Raw genomic sequence first — 22,500 nt, 5'->3', positions numbered from 1 at the left:
CTCAGGGCGGTTATGATCCTGTGGTGCGTAGTCTCCATAATCTGGCGCACCTGTTCTTGAACGGCACCGGAGGCCAGACGCACCTGTCCCCCAACGACCCCATCTTCGTGCTGCTGCACACCTTCACGGACGCCATCTTCGACGAGTGGCTGAGACGACACAGCCCAGGTACACGCTCCAGCTGCACGTCGTAAGAGCACACCTCATGCACATTCACCATAATCAGTGCTCACCTGCCAGGTGTGGCCATCATGAACGCTACCTCATCAGCAGCCAGTCCCTGTGACATCATGCACATTAGGATCTGGTCCTGACATCACACACACACACACACATTCTCACTAGTGCATACACAGCCATGTGCTCAACTCAGCCTGCATGTGTGTGGACAGGTGAGGTGGTGTACCCAGAAGAGAATGCTCCCATTGGACACAACCGCCAGTTCAACATGGTTCCCTTCTGGCCACCGGTGACCAACGCCGAGATGTTTGTGGCAGCTCCAGACAACCTGGGATACACCTATGAGGTCCAGTGGCCCAGTGAGTACACACACACACACACGTGGTGCCTACATGACCTCTACATAGCTGTAGTGTGTAGGCACTGAGCTTTGCCCTTCCCTCTCTCTCTTCCTAAATGTGTGCATTTGGTGGTGGATCTGTGATTCCCATAGCTCGCCCCTACACGCTGTCTGAGATCATCACCATCGGGATCGTGGCGGCCGTGCTGGTGGTGGCCGTGCTGGGCGCCGTGATCGCGTGTGCGGTGCGAGCGCGCTCCTACAGCTCCGAGGGCCTGGAGCCACTGCTGGGGGAACAGTTCCGCCGCTACTCGGAGGACGAGAGACGAGTGGATAAGATCCAGTCAGTGGTCTGAGGGGGTCTGGGAGGGTGTCTGGGAGGGTGTCTGTGTTCTGCTTTTTTAATTATTATTCCTAAACTCCCTCTGGGGAAATAAAGTTATACTGGTTTTAATACTTGTCTTTCAGCTTTCCTGTGTGTCTGTGTGTGTGTGTGTGTGTGTGTATGAAAAAAAGTTAAAGGCTAATGCTTTTGCTTTGTAGTATTTGATGACTTACACTTTTCATGGTGTCTGTGTAACTATGCCAATATCTCTCATTTCTACGAGAGGAGAGAGGAGAAGCAGCATATGGAACACTTCATATTCTGAACATGCTAAAACATCAGAGGCTGCAGCTGGGCTTCATACAGCACAGCAGACCAGTGTCATTTGCCTGCCTGAGGAGCAGCCTCTGGCCAACGGCTCTCCCAGCACAACAAAGAGCCCCATTTGCATGTGTTTGAGGCTCACGCACACTAAATGGAGCACGGGGACCAGGAGGAGTGGACGGCTGGGTTGCCTAGCAGCAGCGTGAAGGGGCACAGTGGACTGAGGGCTGCTTCATCACAGAGCCATGGCGCTGAGGAGCCTAGTCGGACATCTCCCCTGACTGAGGGGACAAACACTGCTAAAGGTCTACATTGTTAAGAGACAACACAGCCATTCTCTCAATTAGCATGTATCAGACATTCTATCACTTAGTGTCAGTGTCTAAGGCTACTTTCCTTTACTTTAAAGACTTGGTAAGGGTTTTGCTTCTGTTACGAGTCCATACAAAATATCGATCATTTTGCTTGCTATCAACATCCATATGCAGCACATCATCAAAGGGGAATGCCATCTGAGGCAGCAGAATCTCGGAGCCTTGCCCAAGTGATTACACGGGATTTTGGTACAAACAGCTCTGGCTTGGCAGCTCCCACTCTGTAGAGTCCCTGATGATTACAGGAGCACAGTGACCCTGGCCATGAGCACTGGACCAGCTGGAGCCCAACCCCCCCGCGCCAGCATGTGCTTCTTCAGTAACTGAGTCCCTTCAGCCAGCGCAGCTCACTGTGGCTGAGTGAGTTCACATATGTCCAATGCATTGCTCACTAGGTGGCAGTATTGTGTTTTAAGAAAGAGTGGGTAGGCTACATTCTAACATAAAATTGTGGTGAGTTGGATTAATACATTTTCATGTCTTGTGGAACATGACTGAACTGGCATACTGTAACAAAAACTGGGATTAAGGTGATATGGTCATGGGGACATGATATCAGTGATTTGATTAAATAAATTGCAAATCAGGTTTGGACAAAAAATGTGGTAATTTTAGAACATGGTCTACCACTACAGTTGAGTACTCTGAAATGAATGCATGTGGTATAATTGATAATATTTCACAGGTAGTAGACTAATAGCCTAATAATGCAAAAGAAAGAATGAGAAGAGAAAAGCTGCCTCATGATTATTGTGTTGGACATAACATGTCTAATATAACTTATATTTAAAGTGGAAAACGTCCTTGAGACAGGTTGTTTGTTTCCTTAATATTTCGTTTACAAAATTATATGAGCGCACACGGTTTGAAATGTGCTGTCGGAATAACCTGCCTTTTTGGTCGTCATTTTTAAAAAAAGACTGTTGTTGACAAAAACAAAGGGAACACACACCCAAATCTCACACGCATGTGCATTTAGGGGGGGTGCACGCGCTTCAGAGAAACTTTAGTCTCACGGGACATGATCAGCTTGCATGAGACGTATTGCCCCGGGCTACCCGGAGGCTTTCTCCATTGATCTTCTGCGCCGCCAAGCGGACAACAATACTGTTCACGCTCCATTTCATTTAATATACAGACCTAAGGGAAGTCGCGGGATTCCGCTACTGTGTGCTTTGACTGGCATCGGCAAGGGATGGCCACCGGATGAAGTGGGCTAACATGACTCCCCGGTTTGTCACCGCAGCCTATGTGCTGTTTACTTTCTCCATATTGGGATCTCTGTGCAGCGACGCTTCCTCGTTTATCCAGCCGTTCAATGACTGCATTCACAGCAGAGGGAAGACCGGATTCTACCAGGGCTCCGTGGATGTTACCGAGTCTGGAGGAAAATGCATGAACTGGAGCGAGGTACCTGGAGTTATCAGTCGGTATCCGGGCAAAGGTCTTGGGGATCACACTTTCTGCCGGAACCCAGACGGCAGGATCCGACCATGGTGCTTTTTCAGAAACGACAGAGGAAGAATAGACTGGGGTTACTGCGATTGTAAACAAGGTAAGAAAAAGGTATACTTCTATAATTTACCTGATGGTTCAAACAAACTCCGCTATAGAAGTCTCTCACAGATCGGACTCACGCACCCCTGCATCCTGCGTCCGACTGAGAGAACGCGCACATGACAAGTTCAGACACATCTGACCTTAGTTTGCTGAGGTAAGCCTGAGGTGAAGGAATGCATAATAATTAACCAGCGATCCAAGTGAGGAAGTCTCTTTTCAAATCAGCAGACAAACATAGGCTACAAGCACATAGACTACAGTAAAGTCAGTCAGCACTACGGCGATATCGAAGCACAATGTTTTAGGCCCGAATGCGTAGAATTCCACTGACTGAATTGAACTGAACTGGAATTACTGGAAGACCTGGAAATGAATTACCCTTGTCTCAAGACACGGGTTTTAAGAAATGAATAAATCAGAATGGTTTCACTGGAGGAATCAGGTTGTCTGAGATCCAAATAGCAGGAGAGGAAGGGGGTTATGAACCCAGTTTCAGTTGGAATCCCGCACCCAAATGCCAACCATTCGCTTGAGATAAGCACACGCTTGCTGACGGGACCGGGTATTTTTAACGTGATCAACTGGTAGTGTAAGGAGGATACATAGTTATTGCCTGCTCAGACAGATCACAGCAATGGCTTTCTTTATAATGCAGGCGGTGTTTCGGTCATCTCTAATGCAAGGTCAACTCAAAACTATCAAACTGCATGTTTTTAGGCTATATTAGGCTATATTGTATTATATTGAATTATATTAAACACACATACATAATATTGTTGTGACAGTTGATTCGGGTGAATGGTCCGACTCCTTTAGATGGCAATATTATATCTTTCATTTGTTCTGCACTAACTATTATAGCCCACATTTATCTTACTTTTTATCATATTTGTTTTTTCTCTGTGATTTATGAATTGCGTATTCTGAAATTAATGCCTACAGAATATTGTAAGCCTGTATTGTAGTTTACCAATAAAATGTTGTCGTTAAGATTGCATTATGAAGATGACCTGAAGACTTGAAAGAGAGATGGGTAGCACAATTGAGTGAGAAAGTAAAAAAGAAAGAAAAAAGAAAGAGACAAAGAAAGAAAGAATGTGTGTAAGCATAGGCATTTTTGACCCAGGACGCTTAAAATTCTCCCTTGAAACCTCTCTCTCTCTCTCTCTCTCTCTCTCTCTCTCTCTCTCTCTCTCTCTCTCTCTCTCTCTCGCACGCACACACACACACACACACACACACACACACACACACACACACAGAGAGAGAGTGTTAGAGAGGGTACAGTAGTAGACTAGTTGATTACTAAAGCAAAGTGCTCTGAAGAATGATCAGGTAACCTCCTTGAAGAACCTTGTTTTCACCGTTGTCACTCATTCCAGTGCAGATACATCAAGTGCTATGAGCTCACTTTTGACCATCAGACATCCATTGGGACAGTTTGAAAACAGGGGCATTTCTCACCCTGTTCACATCTCCTCTTTCTCTCCTTCCCTCTCTCTCACATTCAGATTGAAGTAGACTTCGCCAAATAGACCATCTAATGTGCAGTTTACAAATAATTAAAAACATTGTCAATTGGGAAAGTAAAAAAAAGCAGCAGGCAGTTTATGAAATGTAGATGCCCTCTTAAAGAGTGAAATTGAAATTGAAACTCTGAATTTGAACAAATCTCAAACAAGATGGTTATCTTAATTCTGCTAATTCATTAATGATTTATTCATTTGATGTTCCATAAATAGTAAAAATGTTAAAGGGGTACAAAACAAAACTCCTGTTACAATGCAAAAGGTGTAGGAAAAGAATGAGTTTCCATATCATTTCTTTAAAGTAACACTAAAGAGCTTTTGTACGTTTGTATGTTTCCAAAATCATTTCAGTGGTTGGTCAACTCGTAACAGGGTGAACGACACTTCTGCATTCGCTTTGTGGCCCTCTAACGGCTATAACTGCACTATGTAAGTTTACCAGATCAGGTAGCGGATCTGTATCATACTTTTATAAAACCATTCCACACACTCTACCGTGTTTGTGGACATCGTTATTTGCAAAGCCGATGCTACAGTATATAAACAAATAGCGTGTGTGCGACAGAGGAAAAGTGCTTTACTTTAGTGTTGCTTTAACTCCACGCCTCAAGGTGAAATATACAGGTCAGTTTATTACTGTAATTCAGTGTTAGGTTGAGAGATGGTATGACACTTGCTGTGTTCTGGTCAGAGACATTGAATAAAGAACATGCCATCACTTTTGTCAATTTACCTGTATCTGACTAATGTTGACTAATAGAACACTCCAACTTTCTGTGTGTACGAGCCTTAGTTTTAAAGTAATGAAGACTGTGTAGTAGATCTATGAGTAAAAAGAGCGTGTGTGTGTGTGTGTGTGTGTGTGTGTGTGTGTGTGTGTGTGGTGCGTGTGTGTGTGTGTGTGTGTGTGTGTGTGTGTGTGTGTGCTACAGGCTCAGTGCGTCTGCAGGGAGGCAGGTCTCGTCTGGAGGGTGCAGTGGAGGTGTATCTGAATGGAGTGTGGGGCTCCATCTGCAGCAACAGCTGGGATGACCGGGATGCATCCGTGGTCTGCAAACAGCTGGGCCAGGGGTAGGATATTCAACACATACACACACACACACACACACACACACACACACACACACACACACACACACACACACACACACACACACACACACACACACACACACACACACACACACACTCGGACAGACATATACACACATGTGGGGAAAAAAACTCATAGACAGAGACAGGAAATGAGAAAGGGTGAGAAAGAAAGTGTTTTTTCCAGTGTTATAACATCATGTGATTGGGTCTTATAGGCATGACTGAGTCAGACCTAACAGCTTTCTCTCATTAGTTTTTACTGTTCACATCACTGAAAGATCAGCGAGACGACTCAGGATCACCAGCACAATGTGTGTGGGAGTGTGGGTGTGCCTTTGTATATTGCTGAACAGTTCACTGGTCAGAAAGTAAAGAGATGAATTCCTGAGGCCACATGTTGCCCATGCATTTCAGCCCATTTCACAAAACAACCTTTGTGAGTCCAATAGTCTCATGCCCCTGTGTGTGTTAGAATGTGACAGCTGTGTGTGTGTATGGACGTGCGTGTGTATGTGTGTCGGTAAAAGAGGGGAAGAGAGATGTCATTTACTTGAAGGTATTTGACTCTGGGGTCAAAGGTTAATTTCCAACCTCTCTGAGGTGGAACACATGTTAGACTGACAAGTGTGTGTAGAAGTGAGAAGTGAGAGTAGTGTTTGTGTCTGTGGGGAGCAGCAGCTACCCTGAGTATATGACGCATACGGGTTTCTGTGTTGAATCACCTACCAGTGGCGTTTGTGTGTGTGTCCGCGTGTGTGTGCATGTCTGTGCGTTTCTGTCTGTGTGTCTGTGTGTTTGTGTGTGTGTTGGGGAGGGGAGGGGGGATTGTGTGGGTTTGTGTGTTTCTATGGGATGGCATAATTGCAGGCTGTCCAAAAGTGATAGCTGTCAGGCTGTCACATGATCCATCAGACCTTTCAGAGACCTCAGTTGGAGCATGCTCAGTAGTGACCTCTGGGGCCGAGCACTGTCATCAGGAGATAGATGGGTGTGCGTGTCAAAGATCACAGACCTGTGCTCTCACAGCCAATCAAATCTTCCACAGTGCACACACACATTGGCACTCGCATGTGCTTAAGCACACACACACACACACACACACACACACACACACACACACACACACACACACACACACACACACACACACACACACACACACACACAGAGAGGGAGAGTCTGCATTTGGAGGGATAGGGAAAACATTGTTTGGATGGAAACATTTTTAAGTCCAATAATCCTGTGGGTCTCCGTTAAGGAGAAATGGCTTGCATGGACAATAAAGAATAAGCCTGGCTGAGTGTTGTGTGGGGTAGCAGAGGTTATGGGAGATCCTGGACTCTGCTGTAGGGGCTGTTACTGTAGCTTATTTAGAGTTCAGGGAACAAGATGCAGTTGGGACGTGTGCTGGGCTCAAAAAACACTCTACTGTTCTGTCAAAGTAAAAGAGAGAAAGAGAGATGTTTTTCCTTGTCTTTTCAGAGTCTTCCCCTCTTTTTTCCTCTATATTAATCCGTCTTTTGTGCAGCCTGAAGGGGAGCGCCCGAGTGAGTGCTCTCTCACGCCTGGGCTTCTCCGCGGTGCACTGGCAGGCAGTGGAATGTTCCGGAGGGGAAGGGGACCTTCTGGAGTGCCCAAAGACCGCGTGGAATGGAGGCCAGTGCAGCCAGAAACAGGTCGCAGCGGTCACCTGCAGACCACAGGAGGGTAGGAGAACAACACACTGCACACGCACGCACGCACGCACGCACGCACGCACGCACGCACGCACGCACACACACACACACGCATACTGTACATACATTCTGCAGCTTCACATTAGCAGATAGCACAAGTGCGGAGCTCAGCTCACAATGAAGTTGAATTCAATATATCCTATTTTCTTAAACATAACTCAATACTGCATGGGGCCATGTAATGGGATTCATCAGTAGAATGATTCTATCGAGTACTGCAGAAAGTACAACAAATTGTTTCCATTGTTATTTATTTAACTGTGTTGTGCTAGAAATAGAGGATCTGAGAACATCAAACTTTTACTAGCCACGTCTTTGTTTCTACAAGTATCATTACCATTGGTGGATGGCGCTCTATTCTCATTTTTCATTCATTGTGTGTGTGTGTGTGTGTGTGTTTGTGTGAAGAGGATTCCGGGTTTGTGCCTGTGCGTTTGTCTGGCAACAGCTCCCAGTATGAGGGTCGAGTGGAGGTGTACCACGCCGGTCAGTGGGGCACAGTCTGTGATGACCAGTGGGATGATAGCGACGCCGAGGTGGTGTGCAGACAACTGGGCCTTGGGTGAGACACGCACACACACACACACACACACACACACACACACACACACACACACACACACACACACACACACACACACACACACACACACACACACACACACACACTCACATAGACAGAAATGCTTAATCACTGATATTTATGTGGCAGTGCAGGGTGTAGTGCATGTTGATCCAGTGTGCTGTGGGAATGAGGTCCTGCAGTGATGATGATGGGCTGTCCCAGTGAAGCGAGGGATAGAGAGAGGGAGGCAGAGGAGAGTGTGTATGGAGGGATAGAGAGAGGGAGGCAGAGGAGAGTGTGTATGGAGGGATAGAGAGAGGGAGGCAGAGGAGAGTGTGTATGGAGGGATAGAGAGAGGGAGGCAGAGGAGTGTTTATGGAGGGATAGAGAGAGGGAGGCAGAGGAGAGTGTGTATGGAGGGATAGAGAGAGGGAGGCAGAGGAGAGTGTGTATGGAGGGATAGAGAGATGGAGGCAGAGGAGAGTGTGTATGGAGGGATAGAGAGAGAGAGGCAGAGGAGAGTGTGTATGGAGGGATAGAGAGAGGGAGGCAGAGGAGAGTGTGTATGAAAAGCGGACGCTAGAAGGAGATGACTATGTGGGCGTTATTGTCATAAAACGCAGACTCAAAAATGCGAGGCATTTTCCCTATGAAGCACTGGTGACATGAGTGCAGTGTTTTGCTGTAGAGGAGGGAGAGAGAGAGAGGGAGAGAGAGGGAGAGAAAGAGAAAGAGAAAGAGAGGGAGAAAGGGAGAGACAGAGAGAGACAGAGAGGAGGAAGCAAGAGAGAGAGAGGGAGAGAGGGAGGGATGTTGGGAGGAGTGATGGATAGATGGAGAGAGCGCGTTGTGTGAATCAAGAGTATTGTTCTGCTCCGCCTCGGACCCATCTGACAGGACAGATGGGGGAAAGACGTGCGCTGTTTCAGCCACCAAAGATGAACGTGTGAAATGGCCACCTACTAATGCCAGAACATGACCTTTGTCTCCAGCAGGTGTGAGTTCAAAGAGGACAGAGGAACACACACTCTGTCACACACACACACACACACACACACACACACACACACACACACTGACTGAATTTTCCCCGCTGCACGTGTGCAAAACAAAACAGTACCAGATTCTCCCATTTGATTACTATTAATGAAGGGTTTGATTTTTGTCCCTCATTAAACAGTTCATTAGATCTTGAATATACTCTAAGGTTGTATTTGGCAGTGAAACGTATCTGCTGGTGTGCATGTGTGTGTGTGTGTGCGTGTGTGTGCGTGCGCATGTGCGTGTGTGTGTGTGCGTGTGTGTGTTATCTAGAGGTCTGGCTCGTGCGTGGGTAGGAGCACACTATGGAGCAGGCTCTGGGCCCGTGGTGCTGGATGAGGTGCGCTGTACGGGGAACGAGCTCTCCATCGAGCAGTGTCCCAAAAACGCCTGGGGGGAGCACAACTGTGGCCACAGTGAAGACGCCGGGGTGTCCTGCACCCCTCTCACAGGTAGGACACACACACACATAAACACACACACACACATATAAACACACACACACACACACACACACACACACACACACACACACACACACACACAGAACAACACCAGCCAGTACCGTCATCAGATCTCCCTCCCATTTATCCTTCTGTCTGAAGAATGCTTTGCCTCATGGTACTAGTCTCATCCCAAAGCACAAGTCCACTCTAAAGCTAATAGGAATGCACTGCATTAGTGCCACGTAGTGGATCAGTGCACACTATATTCCCAATATTCCCTCAGTAGTGGTGCTGATGTAGCTCCCTCAGTACTGCTGCTGATGTAGCTCCCTCAGTACTGCTGCTGATGTAGCTCCCTCAGTACTGCTGCTGATGTAGCTCCCTCAGTACTGCTGCTGATGTAGCTCCCTCAGTACTGCTGCTGATGTAGCTCCCTCAGTCGTGGTGCTGCTGATGTAGCTCCCTCAGTAGTGCTGCTGATGTAGCTCCCTCAGTCGTGCTGCTGATGTAGCTCCCTCAGTAGTGCTGCTGATGTAGCTCCCTCAGTACTGCTGCTGATGTAGCTCCCTCAGTAGTGCTGCTGATGTAGCTCCCTCAGTACTGCTGCTGATGTAGCTCCCTCAGTCGTGGTGCTGCTGATGTAGCTCCCTCAGTACTGCTGCTGATGTAGCTCTCTCAGTACTGCTGCTGATGTAGCTCCCTCAGTACTGCTGCTGATGTAGCTCCCTCAGTACTGCTGCTGATGTAGCTCTCTCAGTACTGCTGCTGATGTAGCTCCCTCAGTACTGCTGCTGATGTAGCTCCCTCAGTACTGCTGCTGATGTAGCTCCCTCAGTAGTGGTGCTGCTGATGTAGCTCCCTCAGTACTGCTGCTGATGTAGCTCTCTCAGTACTGCTGCTGATGTAGCTCCCTCAGTACTGCTGCTGATGTAGCTCCCTCAGTCGTGGTGCTGCTGATGTAGCTCCCTCAGTACTGCTGCTGAATTAGCTCCCTCAGTACTGCTGCTGATGTAGCTCTCTCAGTACTGCTGCTGATGTAGCTCCCTCAGTAGTGGTGCTGCTGATGTAGCTCCCTCAGTACAGGGGGTGGGCCTGGTGTGGGATAGGTGAGGTTCCCACAGTCTGCCTGGCTGATGAGGTGGTGGGGGTGGGGTTGGTGGGTGTTTGGGTGGGGGTGGTGGTATGCATGGCTGGTTGATGGATGGTTGCAGGAGCTCAGGGCCTCCTGTTAGGGCTCCTGCAGCAGGCCCATCAGTAAAAGCTGGTTACTGCTTTGTTTCATGTCTGAATGGCCTCCTGAGACGAGGGCTTCTCCATTTCCTCCGCTAAGGATCATTAAGGACCAGCACTCCTCACACTCAGTGCCATGTGTGCATTTAAGACGATACCTTAGAGAGCAGTGCAGAATTAAAGCAAGTTGTAAATGGTTGGAATATACGCCCACTCTCTCATCATTTCTCTCTCTCTCTCTCTCTCTCTCTCTCTCTCTGTCTCCGCTCCTCCTCACTCACAGATGGCTCCATGCGTCTGGTGGGAGGTGTGGGAGGCTTTGAGGGCCGGCTGGAGGTGCATTATGGGGGCAAGTGGGGCACGGTTTGTGATGACGGCTGGACTGACATAAACTCACAGGTGGTCTGCAGGCAACTAGGCTACAGGTACGAACACATGCGCTCTCTCTCTCTCTCTCTCTCTCTCTCTCTTTCTCTCATTCACACAGATACTGTACACACACACACACACACACACACTCACTCACAGTTCATACACTTTCACACAAATGACTAATTTGTTCTGGTGGCGATGTGAAGGCAAATTGGTTGTCAGTGTTTTCACAGCAAATTTCATTCAACATTTGGTTCTGTTTGAATTGGCACAGTTGATTTGGGCATGTGGTATTGATCAGGAACAAATGCCTCAGCTCAAATGAGAGCAGTATCGATTATTTGGCCTATTTGTGGTTGATGATGTGAGTGTGTTGATACGGGTGCTATGTTGGGCAGGTCTGGAGAGAGTGTGTCCTCTGTGAGGTTCGGTCAGTCTGCAGGAGCCATAGTGCTGGACGATGTGATCTGCTCAGGGAAGGAGCCGGCCCTGGCCCTCTGCACACGGCGGGAGTGGCTCACACACGACTGCACACACACCGAGGACGTCGCCATCAGCTGTAACCCAGAGCGCACGGGACCTGGAGTGCCCACCAGTAAGCACACACACACCTCTGCATACACACACACATGGCACATACTGTAGGAATATTCCTGAGATCCAGCAAAGTGTTGTCTGACACAAACACACACAGCACCTGAGTGTAGATGCTGGTAGCACCTGTGAAGATGTGAGTAGCACACAGTATGTGTGTAAATGAAAACTGTAATCCTAACAGCCTGCTGAAGTGCTGATATGCTCCTGAGCACCGTGAGATGTGGCAGGAATAGGGCCATATCCAGAGATGACCGATGGTGCTGTTAGAACTACGCATACAGTGTGAAACACATATGCTGTGACCAAGCCCTGCAAACCTAATCTGTTATGTGAGAGAGCTTTCTTTCTTTCCGTCTTTTCCTCTCTCTCTTGCTATCTCTTTTCAAGTCACTTGTGAAAAATGCATTAGACAAATGTGAGCCCCACTGTACTTACTGTAGAAGCTGCGTCGTACACAATAGCTCGAAGCTAGTAATGAGAATGGCCTGATGGGTCCTGATGGGAATGAGTGGACAGACACATTTTCAAAGAGTTTAAAAAGAAGCTGACTTGCAAAGCCTGCTTCCTAGTTCAACCATCATTTACTTTGGTTGTTATAGTTACCATTCGAAAGAGCATTAATATGAAACGGTGATTAAACTCTTTACCAGATCTCCTTAATAGGTGTCCCCACATACAGAATGAACAGCCTCCTACCAGCCAAACACAAAAGAGTATTTCCTGTCTCTGGGGGATGAAACTACATAACACAGATGTGCTGTCCTGCTTTGGGATCAGTGGTCCTGCTCCAGCAGCTCACACACGTCAGCATTGTGATCCCATTACTCACTGATCTCAGGCCTGTAGGGGAGTGTGAGTGGGAGCGTGACTTTTACGACATCAGCATGTCCCCTTCTCTGACAGAGCCACTGCTAAGGTCTCTCCTGACACTTGTCTCATAAAAGACACCATTATGCCCCCTCCCTCCATCAGGCTTGGGGATTTTCCACTGGCCGGCAGGGTTACAGCTCCTCAGGATTTCTGGGAGCAGTGGAGCGCCTTGACAGGGACTCGTGAGGAGTAACCCAGCAGGGAATGGAGCGGATAGCCACATTAGTGTGCAGCAGGTTAGGGTGAGTCATGTCACCATAACCATCACAGCTGCCTGGCCATTTATCGGCTTTGGAAGCCTCTTGAATGGATTTGAAGAGTGACCTCTGAAACGTTTCATTTAATCGGACCTGCAGACCAGACACGTTTCCCTATGAGAATGACCATTCCATATGCGTCCACTTGCACCCTCACTCTCTCTCACGCACTGGCTCACATGCTCATATGGCATATTGGACCGTATGCACCAAAACTCTCACGCCAGAGTTCCAACGTCACAGCCAACCCTTCACAGTAAGTCCAGCTCCCAAAAGCTCCCAAGTCCAGGATGAGCCTCATGTATGTTGTGAGCTGGCTTAGAGGCCACTTTCAGCAGGTCACTAAACAGTGGATCCCGTTCTCAGTGTGCGCACACTTACAAAAACAACACATGCACATAGATATGAGGCCAATGTGTCACTCACACAGAGGCAGGCAGTATACACTTACAGAAACTAAACACACACGCATATTCTCTAACTCCCTAGAGATGCATAGGGTGGTGTGCACACGCTAGAGTGTGTGTGTGTGTGACAGATGGATGACTTGACCACAGTTACGTCGTCTGCACACTAACCTGTGTGTGTGTGTGTGTGTGTGTGTGTGTGTGTGTGTGTGTGTGTGTGTGTGTGTGTGTGTGTGTGTGTGTGAGAGAGAGAGTCTTGCAAGGAATTGATTATGATGTTTGGGGGGCTCTGTGCAGTGTCTGGCTTGTAAGGATGAGGTCATGTCTTTATAAGAATGTATGGAGTGTGTATGTGGTTTTGTGTGTGGTTTGTGTGAAGAATGGAATGTGTGTGTAATACTGTGTATATGAAGTGCTTATGTGTGTGTGAGCACTCCTGTGTATGTGTATGTGTGAGTAAGAGAGAGAGGGGGCAATGAAGAAAGAAAAGAAGGAGAAAGAAAGTGTGATAGAAAGAGAGAGAGAGAGAGAGAGAGAGAGAGAGAGAGCGTTACTGATGTTACTGATCCCTTTAGTTCCATTCAAATTCCCTGCCGATCTAGTTCTGTTTAGTTTGGAAAAACCTTTTCCACTTTGAAGCTAAATACCACTTGCACACTCACATAAGGTATGTGCACACACGTAAACACATACACAACCCATGCACGCATGCAGGTTTGTGCAAACACACACACACACACACACACACACACACACACTCCACGGCTGCACATATAAGTTTTATCAGTTTTATCCCCAGAAATCTTTGGTCAACAGTTCCTGGGATATCAGAACGCTAGGGCATATGAAATGTAGCTCATGAAAAATAGGAAGCTTGTCCATATATCCAAGACCAAATCATCATGTGGGTTAATACTGATTGATCTATTTACTGTCTCTACCATCAGAGGACAATAAAACATAAAAAGCTTTTACTGTTTTTTCCAATTGCTAAAACACAGTTTTGAAAACTAGACTAGTTTTTTTTTTTTTTCAAAATTCACACACAATTCACAAAACCACACACCCAAACTGCAAAATAACTCCTGCAAAATGATGCAACCAAAACTACATATAGCATTATCAAAATCAAACTTTTGCACCACATGGCACACACTTCGTTCATTTACCAGATGTTTGTCTAACCAACTACACACTGTTGGGCATAATGAAAAGCACTCTCATCTTTTGTATGCTTTGCCATAATACTAAAATAGTTCTTCATGTGCACATAGATATTTGCAGATTCACACACATGCTTTGAAACATATCTTTACACCAAACAAGTCAAGGCAACATATGCACAGCAGATATATTTACATTGGACTCCCTTCCCCCCTTGCACCCTCCCTTTGCAATGCCTTTCATTTTTGTTGTAAAAAGGGTGCTCACCTGTTCTTTGTTTTTCTGTATTGTTTTTATCTTGGTGAAGCACATTGGGTTGCCCTGCTGGACTAAATGTCTTATAAATAAAGTTTCTTGCCTTGCCTTACCTGTGGTCTTTTCATGCTGTAGTGTAGTGCTTACTTCCTGATTGAAGTGGTACAAATTAAGCATTGAGGTGTTTGGTCAGGTGGCACATACAGTATATTGGTCATGTAATGTTATTTTGAATGGGATTGTTTTGAAATTGCAACATGAGAATCGTGTTCAGTGCATTTAAAAAGTGCCATTTTGCATTGCAAAATGTGTGTAAAGCAGAAAATGTGTTTAGACTTTTGGAGACTTGAGAAGAGGTTTTGCTCTCTGTGTGTCAGTTTAAATAATTGTGCTATGCGTCCATGTGTCCATAATTCAGGTAATGAGTAACACACCCATTTCAATTGAACTTCTTTCGGATAGATAACTACTTATGTTTGTTTCTGCCAAAAGTACAGTAATGTGTTATGGGTTGAAATTTACTTCTCATAAACAAGAAATGCAATTTTTATGCACTATAAAAGCTATGTTTACTGTTGACATTGCACTGTAAATATAGCGTGTCTGTGGGGAGAGAGTATTGATGTATTTGTCATGCCTGAATATGTTTATAAAGTTCAGTATAAACCATAAAACAGCCACATGGCTCTTGTGTATCCACCATTTCTAAATACAGATTCAGGAAATTAATTATAGTGTTTTATCAGACTAATGAGGGAGAGCAGCCGTAAACACACAACACAGTTCCATTGTGAAAAACAAGATTAATTAGTGGAATAAGTGTGTGTGTGTGTGTGTGTGTGTGTGTGTGTGTGTGTGTGTGTGTGTGTGTGTGTGTGTGTGTGTGTGTGTGTGTGTGTGTGTGTGTGTGTGTGTGAGAGCACTCCCCTGGGCGCTGGTTTGGAGACAAATTTAATTCTTATGGCTGAAAATTCACTCTGATCTGCAAAACACATTTAGCTGTAGTCCTTTCCTTCTACCTATGTATGTGTGCACACACACACATGTGCACACCACACCAGATGACACACACACACACACACACACACACACACACACACACACACACACACACACACACACACACACACTTCAACATAGTGACCACTGTTCATTAAGTAAGTAAGTAAGATAGTTCATTAGGTTCCAAAATGAGTAATGATAATAAAAAATTACAGGAGTTGTGCTCGTGTCACACTGGCACAGACAGTGTCCTTTTTTGGCCTAAGTGAGCGTGTGTGCGTGTGTTTGTGTGTGTGTTTGTGTGTGTGTGTTCAGTGAGTTATATCCATAGGCAAGTGCAGAGCAGACTTCCTCAGGTAGAAATCAAACACCTGACACACACCCACACACCCCATCTGTTTTCATCGTAGCCCATATTTTTACAGCTGTGCATATTTATATATACTGCATGTGTGTCTGTGGGTGTGTGTATGTCTATGTGTATGTGTATGCGTGTGTGTATATGTTGAAAGGTCCTGATTTGTACTAGATTACAGAACTGTGTGTTTTTCTTCTTTTTGTACATGAATGGAAGTATATTTATATATTTATGTAGTGGTGTGTGTTCAGCCAATTTCACCACGTAAACTTCAAATGGATCCCTATGGCTAACTGTGTGTGTGTGTGTGTGTGTGTGTGTGTGTGTGTGTGTGTGTGTGTGTGTGTGTGCACGTATAGGTTTGCCCATTCGTCTGGTCAGTGGTGAGAATGTGTATGAGGGGCGGGTGGAGATCCTGGTGGGCAGCCAGTGGGGAACCATCTGTGATGACGGCTGGACAGACAGAGACGCTGAGGTGGTGTGCAGGCAACTTGGCCACAGGTAACACACACACACACACACACACACACACACACACACACTCTGACCTAACCAACCCATGCTGCTGAGTGGAAACGTTTGATTAAAATCATACACTGAAGCCATGTTGATTTTCTTACATGACTATATGAATATAGCATTTCTGTAAAAGGTCAGATAAAGAGGCGAAGGTGCACTTGACCAGGGGGAATACAAATGTGGGCTAGGCACTGTCTGCTGTGTCCATCACGTGGGCTTCCGCTCTGGTCATCAAGCGGCCGGGGCGTGAGTGAGTGATGTACACCTGGTGACAGCTTTTATAAACATACTCTATGCTCATCCTGACAACCTGACACGAGGGATGCAAACGTGATATAGTAGTGTCAGCTCATTGGCAAATGTACTGTAGGATTCTAAATGCAGTTCTGTAACATGTCTGTGTTGTGGTCAGTGATTTGCTAAAGTAGGACTGTAGTTTACTGTAATTAAACCAGGAGGCAGAGGGGAGATGGAAGTGGTAGGATGGTCATCACTAGTAGTGGGATGGTCACTCACCTTTAGATAGTACAGTAGCAGAGAGGAGTACTTCAGTCCAGCTTACTTTCCCTGCACGCATGGGAAATAGCACTACCACACTTAACACATATGGTCTCACATAACATCCTCTCACTCACTCAAAGACACACACACACACACACACACACACACACACACACACACACACACACACACACACACACACACACACACACACACACGCCCACATCATGCACATGCCTCAAGCTAAGAGGCACCAAATCAAATGAAATCACACCATATCCACAGAAAATACTGGCAGACATCCATGTTAACCACACACACACACACACACACACACGCACACACACACACACACGCACACACACACACACACACACGCACACATACTCATTTCCACACTGTTAGAGGATGGCAGTAAGGAGGATATTGGATGCATTGATGCCATTGCTTCCCTCTCAGTATTTATCCAGTATTACTTCTCCCTCTCTCTCTCTCTCTCTCTCTCTCTCTCTCTCTCTCTCTTCAATTCAATTTTCAATTCATAGAGCTTTATTGGCATGACTGTTACAATGTGTTACAATGTTGCCAAAGCAGTAATTACATCAAATAATTAGACATTAATATTACTGTAATTATAACAACAATTGACATGGACTATGGAGAATAATAATATTTAAAAAATAATAATATTATTATTATTAATAATAATATAACATTAGGATACTTTCACTCATACACACACACACACACACACACACACACACACACACACACACACACACAAACTAGAAAAGCACTGCATTGTTCTTCCCAGGTTGTCATACATTTGAACCTAAACTATTCAGATCGCCACCACGGGGCCATACCATGCCATTACACCACTAAGCTAAATACGTAAACGCCGACGGATCACTCCCAAAATGTAATTGTTTCTTCCTTGGGTCATGTCTGACCTTCCCTGAAAATCTCATCGAAATCCATCCATTACTTTTTGAGTTATCTTGATAACAGACAAACAAACAAACAGACAGACAGACAGACAAACGCCGGCTGGTCCCCGATGAAAACATATACCTCCTTGGCGGAGGTAAATAATAAAAACTTAGTGGCTTGCCCAGTGGCTGTCTCTTGCGTTATGGCATTCTGTGACATATCGTGCCGCTAGTGGTAGTACAGTTGGGTGCCGCTAGTGGTAGTACAGTTGGGTATTCTCCTAATAAGTATTTACTGTAATTTGGATGTCATTATGTAAATTTCTAAAATGTGGGATTATTTTTTAAAATTTTGGGAAATATATTGATCTAATGTTTTCAAATTGTTTGCAATGTAAAAGGAAATGTTTTTCATTTTCAATTCTTGCTCTCTCTCTGCTCCCACTGTGTGGCCTCTCTCTCTTCTCTCTCTCATACATCTGGAAGACATAATGTAAGGATGAGGGGAGCATTAAAAAGAGACCTGAAGATAACAGGGCTCATTGTTTACCCTTGACCTGCATGTGTCTATGTGTGTGTTCAACATATTGCATGTTCTGATCTTCCGATGTGTGTTCAACATATTGCTTGTTTTAATGTGTTAATGTCAACTCCAATTGACAGCCACATGTAGGGTAATGAATGGTGGAAATAATTTTGATAATTTTAATAATCTTACTCACTAGTACAAACCAAAGATCATAGAGCGCTACGCGCGTAGCGCTCTATGATCTTTGGTACAAACTACAATTTGGAAAATTGTTTCCAAAATAGAATGATATAGCACTAGTAAACTGGCTGTTTAAGAAGTAGAGATTGAAATAGTTGAAGATGGAAAGTGGAACACACTGACAGGTCGAGTACATTTTCACATGTCAAATCATTAGCCTGTCTAAACAGAGTGACTGGTGTGAGTGAGCAGGTCAAGGCGACCCTCACACCGTAATCTGGTTTCAGCTGCTCGGGGATTAGCACTCTATGAGAGACATCCAACCCCAACTAAAGTGTTTCTGTTCACACACACACACACACACACACACACACACACACAAACACACTAGGGAGGTCATTGATAGAGTGGAGAGGTTAGGCTGTGATAGTGTAGCTGACGCTCTTATCTGATAGACTGAGAGGGGGGCCCTCCTCAAAGGTGTCTTGTTACCGCCGCCAAGGAGGTTATGTTTTCATCTGGATTTGTTTGTTGATTGGTTGGTTGGTTTGTCTGTCTGTCAGTCTGTTTGTTTGCAAGATAACTCAAAAAGTTATGGATAGATTTCAAAGAAAATCAATCAGGGAAGGTCTGAAATGACCCAAGGAAGACCCATTACATTTTGGGAGTGATCCGTATCAGCGTCTGGATGCAGGAGGCGGTTATGTGTTGGCTTGGCGGAGGTTTGCGCTCTCTGAGTGCTTTTCTGGTTTGGTGTTGTTTTTGATCTGCTTCTCTTGTCACTTGAAGTAATAGATATTAATTTTGCTCTCACCTGCAAATTCTTCCCGTGTTAAGATCCAAGCATTCAAGTGTGTGTGTGTGTGTGTGTGTGTGTGTGTGTGTGTGTGTGTGTGTGTGTGTGTGTGTGTGTGTGTGTGTGTGTCAATTTGCAGTGGTCTGGCTAAGGCGCGCACCATGGCATACTTTGGTGAAGGCCAAGGCCCCATCCATGTGGACAACATCAAATGTACGGGTGTGGAGAGATCTCTTGCTGACTGCATCAAGCAGCCCTTTGGCATGCACAACTGTCGCCACAGTGAAGATGCTGGAGTTATCTGTAACTATGGGCAACATCATGACGGAGTCCTGTCAGAGGCTAAGGGTGAGAGGACACACACAGTCACTGCTGAGCTGAGGAGGCACACTTGCCATTCACTCATGACACTCATGACATGTCATTCAAAATGGAGTAGGATAAATGGTTGTTTACTTGAAAAAAGGATGACAAATTCTTGATTATGTCTCTGTGTGTACAACCACCACGACTTGGGTAAAGGTTTTGCTGTACTGCAGAATCTTCTAAAGCACGTTATGTAAGAGATCATATTGTCCGTGTCATTATCGGAAAATACAACCCCAAATCAGAAAAAGTTGGGTCATTGTGTAAAATGCACATTAAAACAGAATGTGATACAGTAATATACAAGTCTCGTAAACCCATATTTAGTGGCAAAAAGCACAGACAACATATCAAATGTTGAAAATGTCATGGAAAATATATGTTTGTTTTGAATTTGATGCTAGCAACATGTTTCAAGAATGTTGGGACAGGGGCGTGTTTACCACTGTGCTGCTTCACCTCTTCATTTAAGACAATTCTTTAAATGTTTAGGAGCCGAGGAGACCAGTTGCTGGAGTTTTGTGCATTACATGTTGTCCCATTCCTGTCCAATATAGGATTCCAGTGGCTCAACAGTATGGGGTATTCTTAATCATCTTTTTCATTCCATGATGCACTTAATTTGACAGAACTGGACTACAGACAGGCCATTTTAGCACCTGGACCTGGAGAAATAATGTTTGAATATGTGCAGAATTCATTTTGGCATTGCTTTCCTCATTCAAGGTCATCCATGGAAAAGGCATTGCCTGGATTTCATATATTTTGCTCAAAACCTCTAAACAGTACATCAGCAAGATGCCCATGCTGTAGGCACTAATGCACTTCCACACTGTCATAGATGTTGGGTTTCAAACTGAGCACTAAAACATGTTGGAAAGGTTGAATACTACTGTAGGACAGGCTCTCTCCTCTTTAGCCCAGATGAGTCCATGATTTTCACAAATAATTGCACATTTTGATTGGTCTAACCACAAGACCTTTTTCCACTTTACCTCAGTCCATTTTAAACAAGCTCAGGCCCAGATAAGACGGTGGTATTTATGTATCACGTCTAAATATAATTTTGGTTGTTGCATGGCACTAGCACAGTACACTAGCATTTCTGAAATGAGTATCAAACTGTGCTCGTAGACAAATGATAATCATATGTTTTCATGAGCCCATACAATGATTTTCTTTACATAAACAGATCTGGTTTTGCAATACCATCTGAGGTCCAAATCCTTATCCCTTGTTTGCAAAGATTTCTCTGGAATTTCTGAATATTTTAGTGATGATCAACTCCCCAAATACTTCACAGTTTCATGTTAAGAAGCATTGCAATTACATTGCTTCATAATTTGCCCAAACAGGTTTGCATAGAGTGATGAATACCCATACATCTTTACTTCTCGACTTCTAGACTATTCCTTTCTGGGATGCTCTTTTTCATACCCAGTTGTGTTGCCAGCTACCCTAATTAGTTGTGAAACATTCCTTTTGTTTCATTTATCATTTCACCAAAATGTTTTGCTGGTATCAAATTCTAAATTAGCATAAAATGACACATTTGTCATTTTCAACATTTGATATCTTGTCTGTGTCCTATTTGCAGCTAAATATGAGTTCAAGACACTTGCAGATTATTGCAATCTGTTTTTATTCGCATTCTACACATCCCAACTTCTACTGATTTGTGGTTGTAAGTCCGGGGGGGGGGTGCAGCAGGAACAGGACCATGATGTGCACCGAAGGTGGAGAATACATTGTCCCACTTATACAGCTACTGTACTATATAAAACTAGAAAAGAAACTTCACGCAAAGTTTTTTTTTTTTTTTCTTAACAATTTTGTTACCGTTTTGGTAAACAGTTTGGTAAATGTTTGACAGGTGCTGCGTGGCAATGACTTTCACTTTCAATGAAGTTTCATTGTAATAACTGAAACAACTACTCGCAGAATGATATGAAAGATATGAATCAGAAGAATAAAGTCTCTTGCCATTGACAGCGGTCATATACTTAGTGGCGGTCATTATATAGATTTAACAGACCTGCATACGTTGGGAAGGTCAATTTAATGCAGGTATGTTAATGTACACTGCAAAAAGTGTCATTAATCTTTTATCAAGATCAAAAAATCAAATTGGTATTGTTTTCAGTTTAAAGAGACTTACCTAGCAGTTTTCGTGAAGTTTTCGTTCGTAGGTGTTGGAATAGCAATTAGCCTAATAAAGATTCTGGATCACACAGCAGGCTTTGCAGATGACCAAATTGTAATGATTCAGAGCAGACATGTGTTGATGGGGATCCCCTTCTGTAAACCAGAGATCTCAGTGTAAATATTTCATCCCTGATGTTTGTGTTCACACCAAAGCGCTGTTTATAGACCTGGGGCAAGGAAAACAACATGAACAAACAAATCTCATGATCTAGTAAACTCTGGGAGAGATTCTGGGTTTGAACTTCAGAGAGAGAGAGAAATGAATGAGGGAGAATGGATCTTTGTATACCGAAAGGAAACAATGGGAAACAATGCTGTCTGATTGAAGAGAAGAAGTGTCCTATGACTGTGAGTGTGCAGGCCTAGATGTGATAGCACTACTGTGAAAACACTTAAACCATATGCCGCTGCATTTATTTAACCACATACTGTATGCACTCACACG

The 22,500-nt window shown here is 44.8% G+C and overlaps 2 protein-coding genes across 2 annotated transcripts in view; both read left to right on the top strand.

The window, feature by feature from the left end:
* Window positions 1–969, top strand: part of tyrp1b (tyrosinase-related protein 1b) — a 10,144-nt gene extending 9,175 nt beyond the window's left edge. Inside the window, exons 6-8 of the mRNA XM_062553396.1 lie at window positions 1–168; window positions 393–539; window positions 674–969. The exon at window positions 1–168 is cut by the window's left edge and continues 12 nt beyond it. Of these exons, the coding sequence (XP_062409380.1) occupies window positions 1–168; window positions 393–539; window positions 674–876 (518 nt within the window). The 3' untranslated portion in view covers window positions 877–969. The remainder of the gene's footprint in view (window positions 169–392; window positions 540–673) is intronic.
* Window positions 970–2,626: 1,657 nt separating this feature from the next.
* Window positions 2,627–22,500, top strand: part of prss12 (serine protease 12) — a 29,717-nt gene continuing 9,843 nt past the window's right edge. Inside the window, exons 1-9 of the mRNA XM_062553392.1 lie at window positions 2,627–3,098; window positions 5,565–5,703; window positions 7,256–7,434; window positions 7,872–8,025; window positions 9,343–9,521; window positions 11,029–11,170; window positions 11,516–11,712; window positions 16,387–16,528; window positions 19,624–19,832. Of these exons, the coding sequence (XP_062409376.1) occupies window positions 2,750–3,098; window positions 5,565–5,703; window positions 7,256–7,434; window positions 7,872–8,025; window positions 9,343–9,521; window positions 11,029–11,170; window positions 11,516–11,712; window positions 16,387–16,528; window positions 19,624–19,832 (1,690 nt within the window). The 5' untranslated portion in view covers window positions 2,627–2,749. The remainder of the gene's footprint in view (window positions 3,099–5,564; window positions 5,704–7,255; window positions 7,435–7,871; window positions 8,026–9,342; window positions 9,522–11,028; window positions 11,171–11,515; window positions 11,713–16,386; window positions 16,529–19,623; window positions 19,833–22,500) is intronic.

This window comes from Sardina pilchardus, chromosome 2 (assembly GCF_963854185.1).
Source record: "Sardina pilchardus chromosome 2, fSarPil1.1, whole genome shotgun sequence".
NCBI classification, from domain to species: domain Eukaryota; kingdom Metazoa; phylum Chordata; class Actinopteri; order Clupeiformes; family Clupeidae; genus Sardina; species Sardina pilchardus.
The sequence above is the reverse complement of the archived record's forward strand: the minus strand, read 5'-3'. Positions and strand labels throughout refer to the sequence as shown.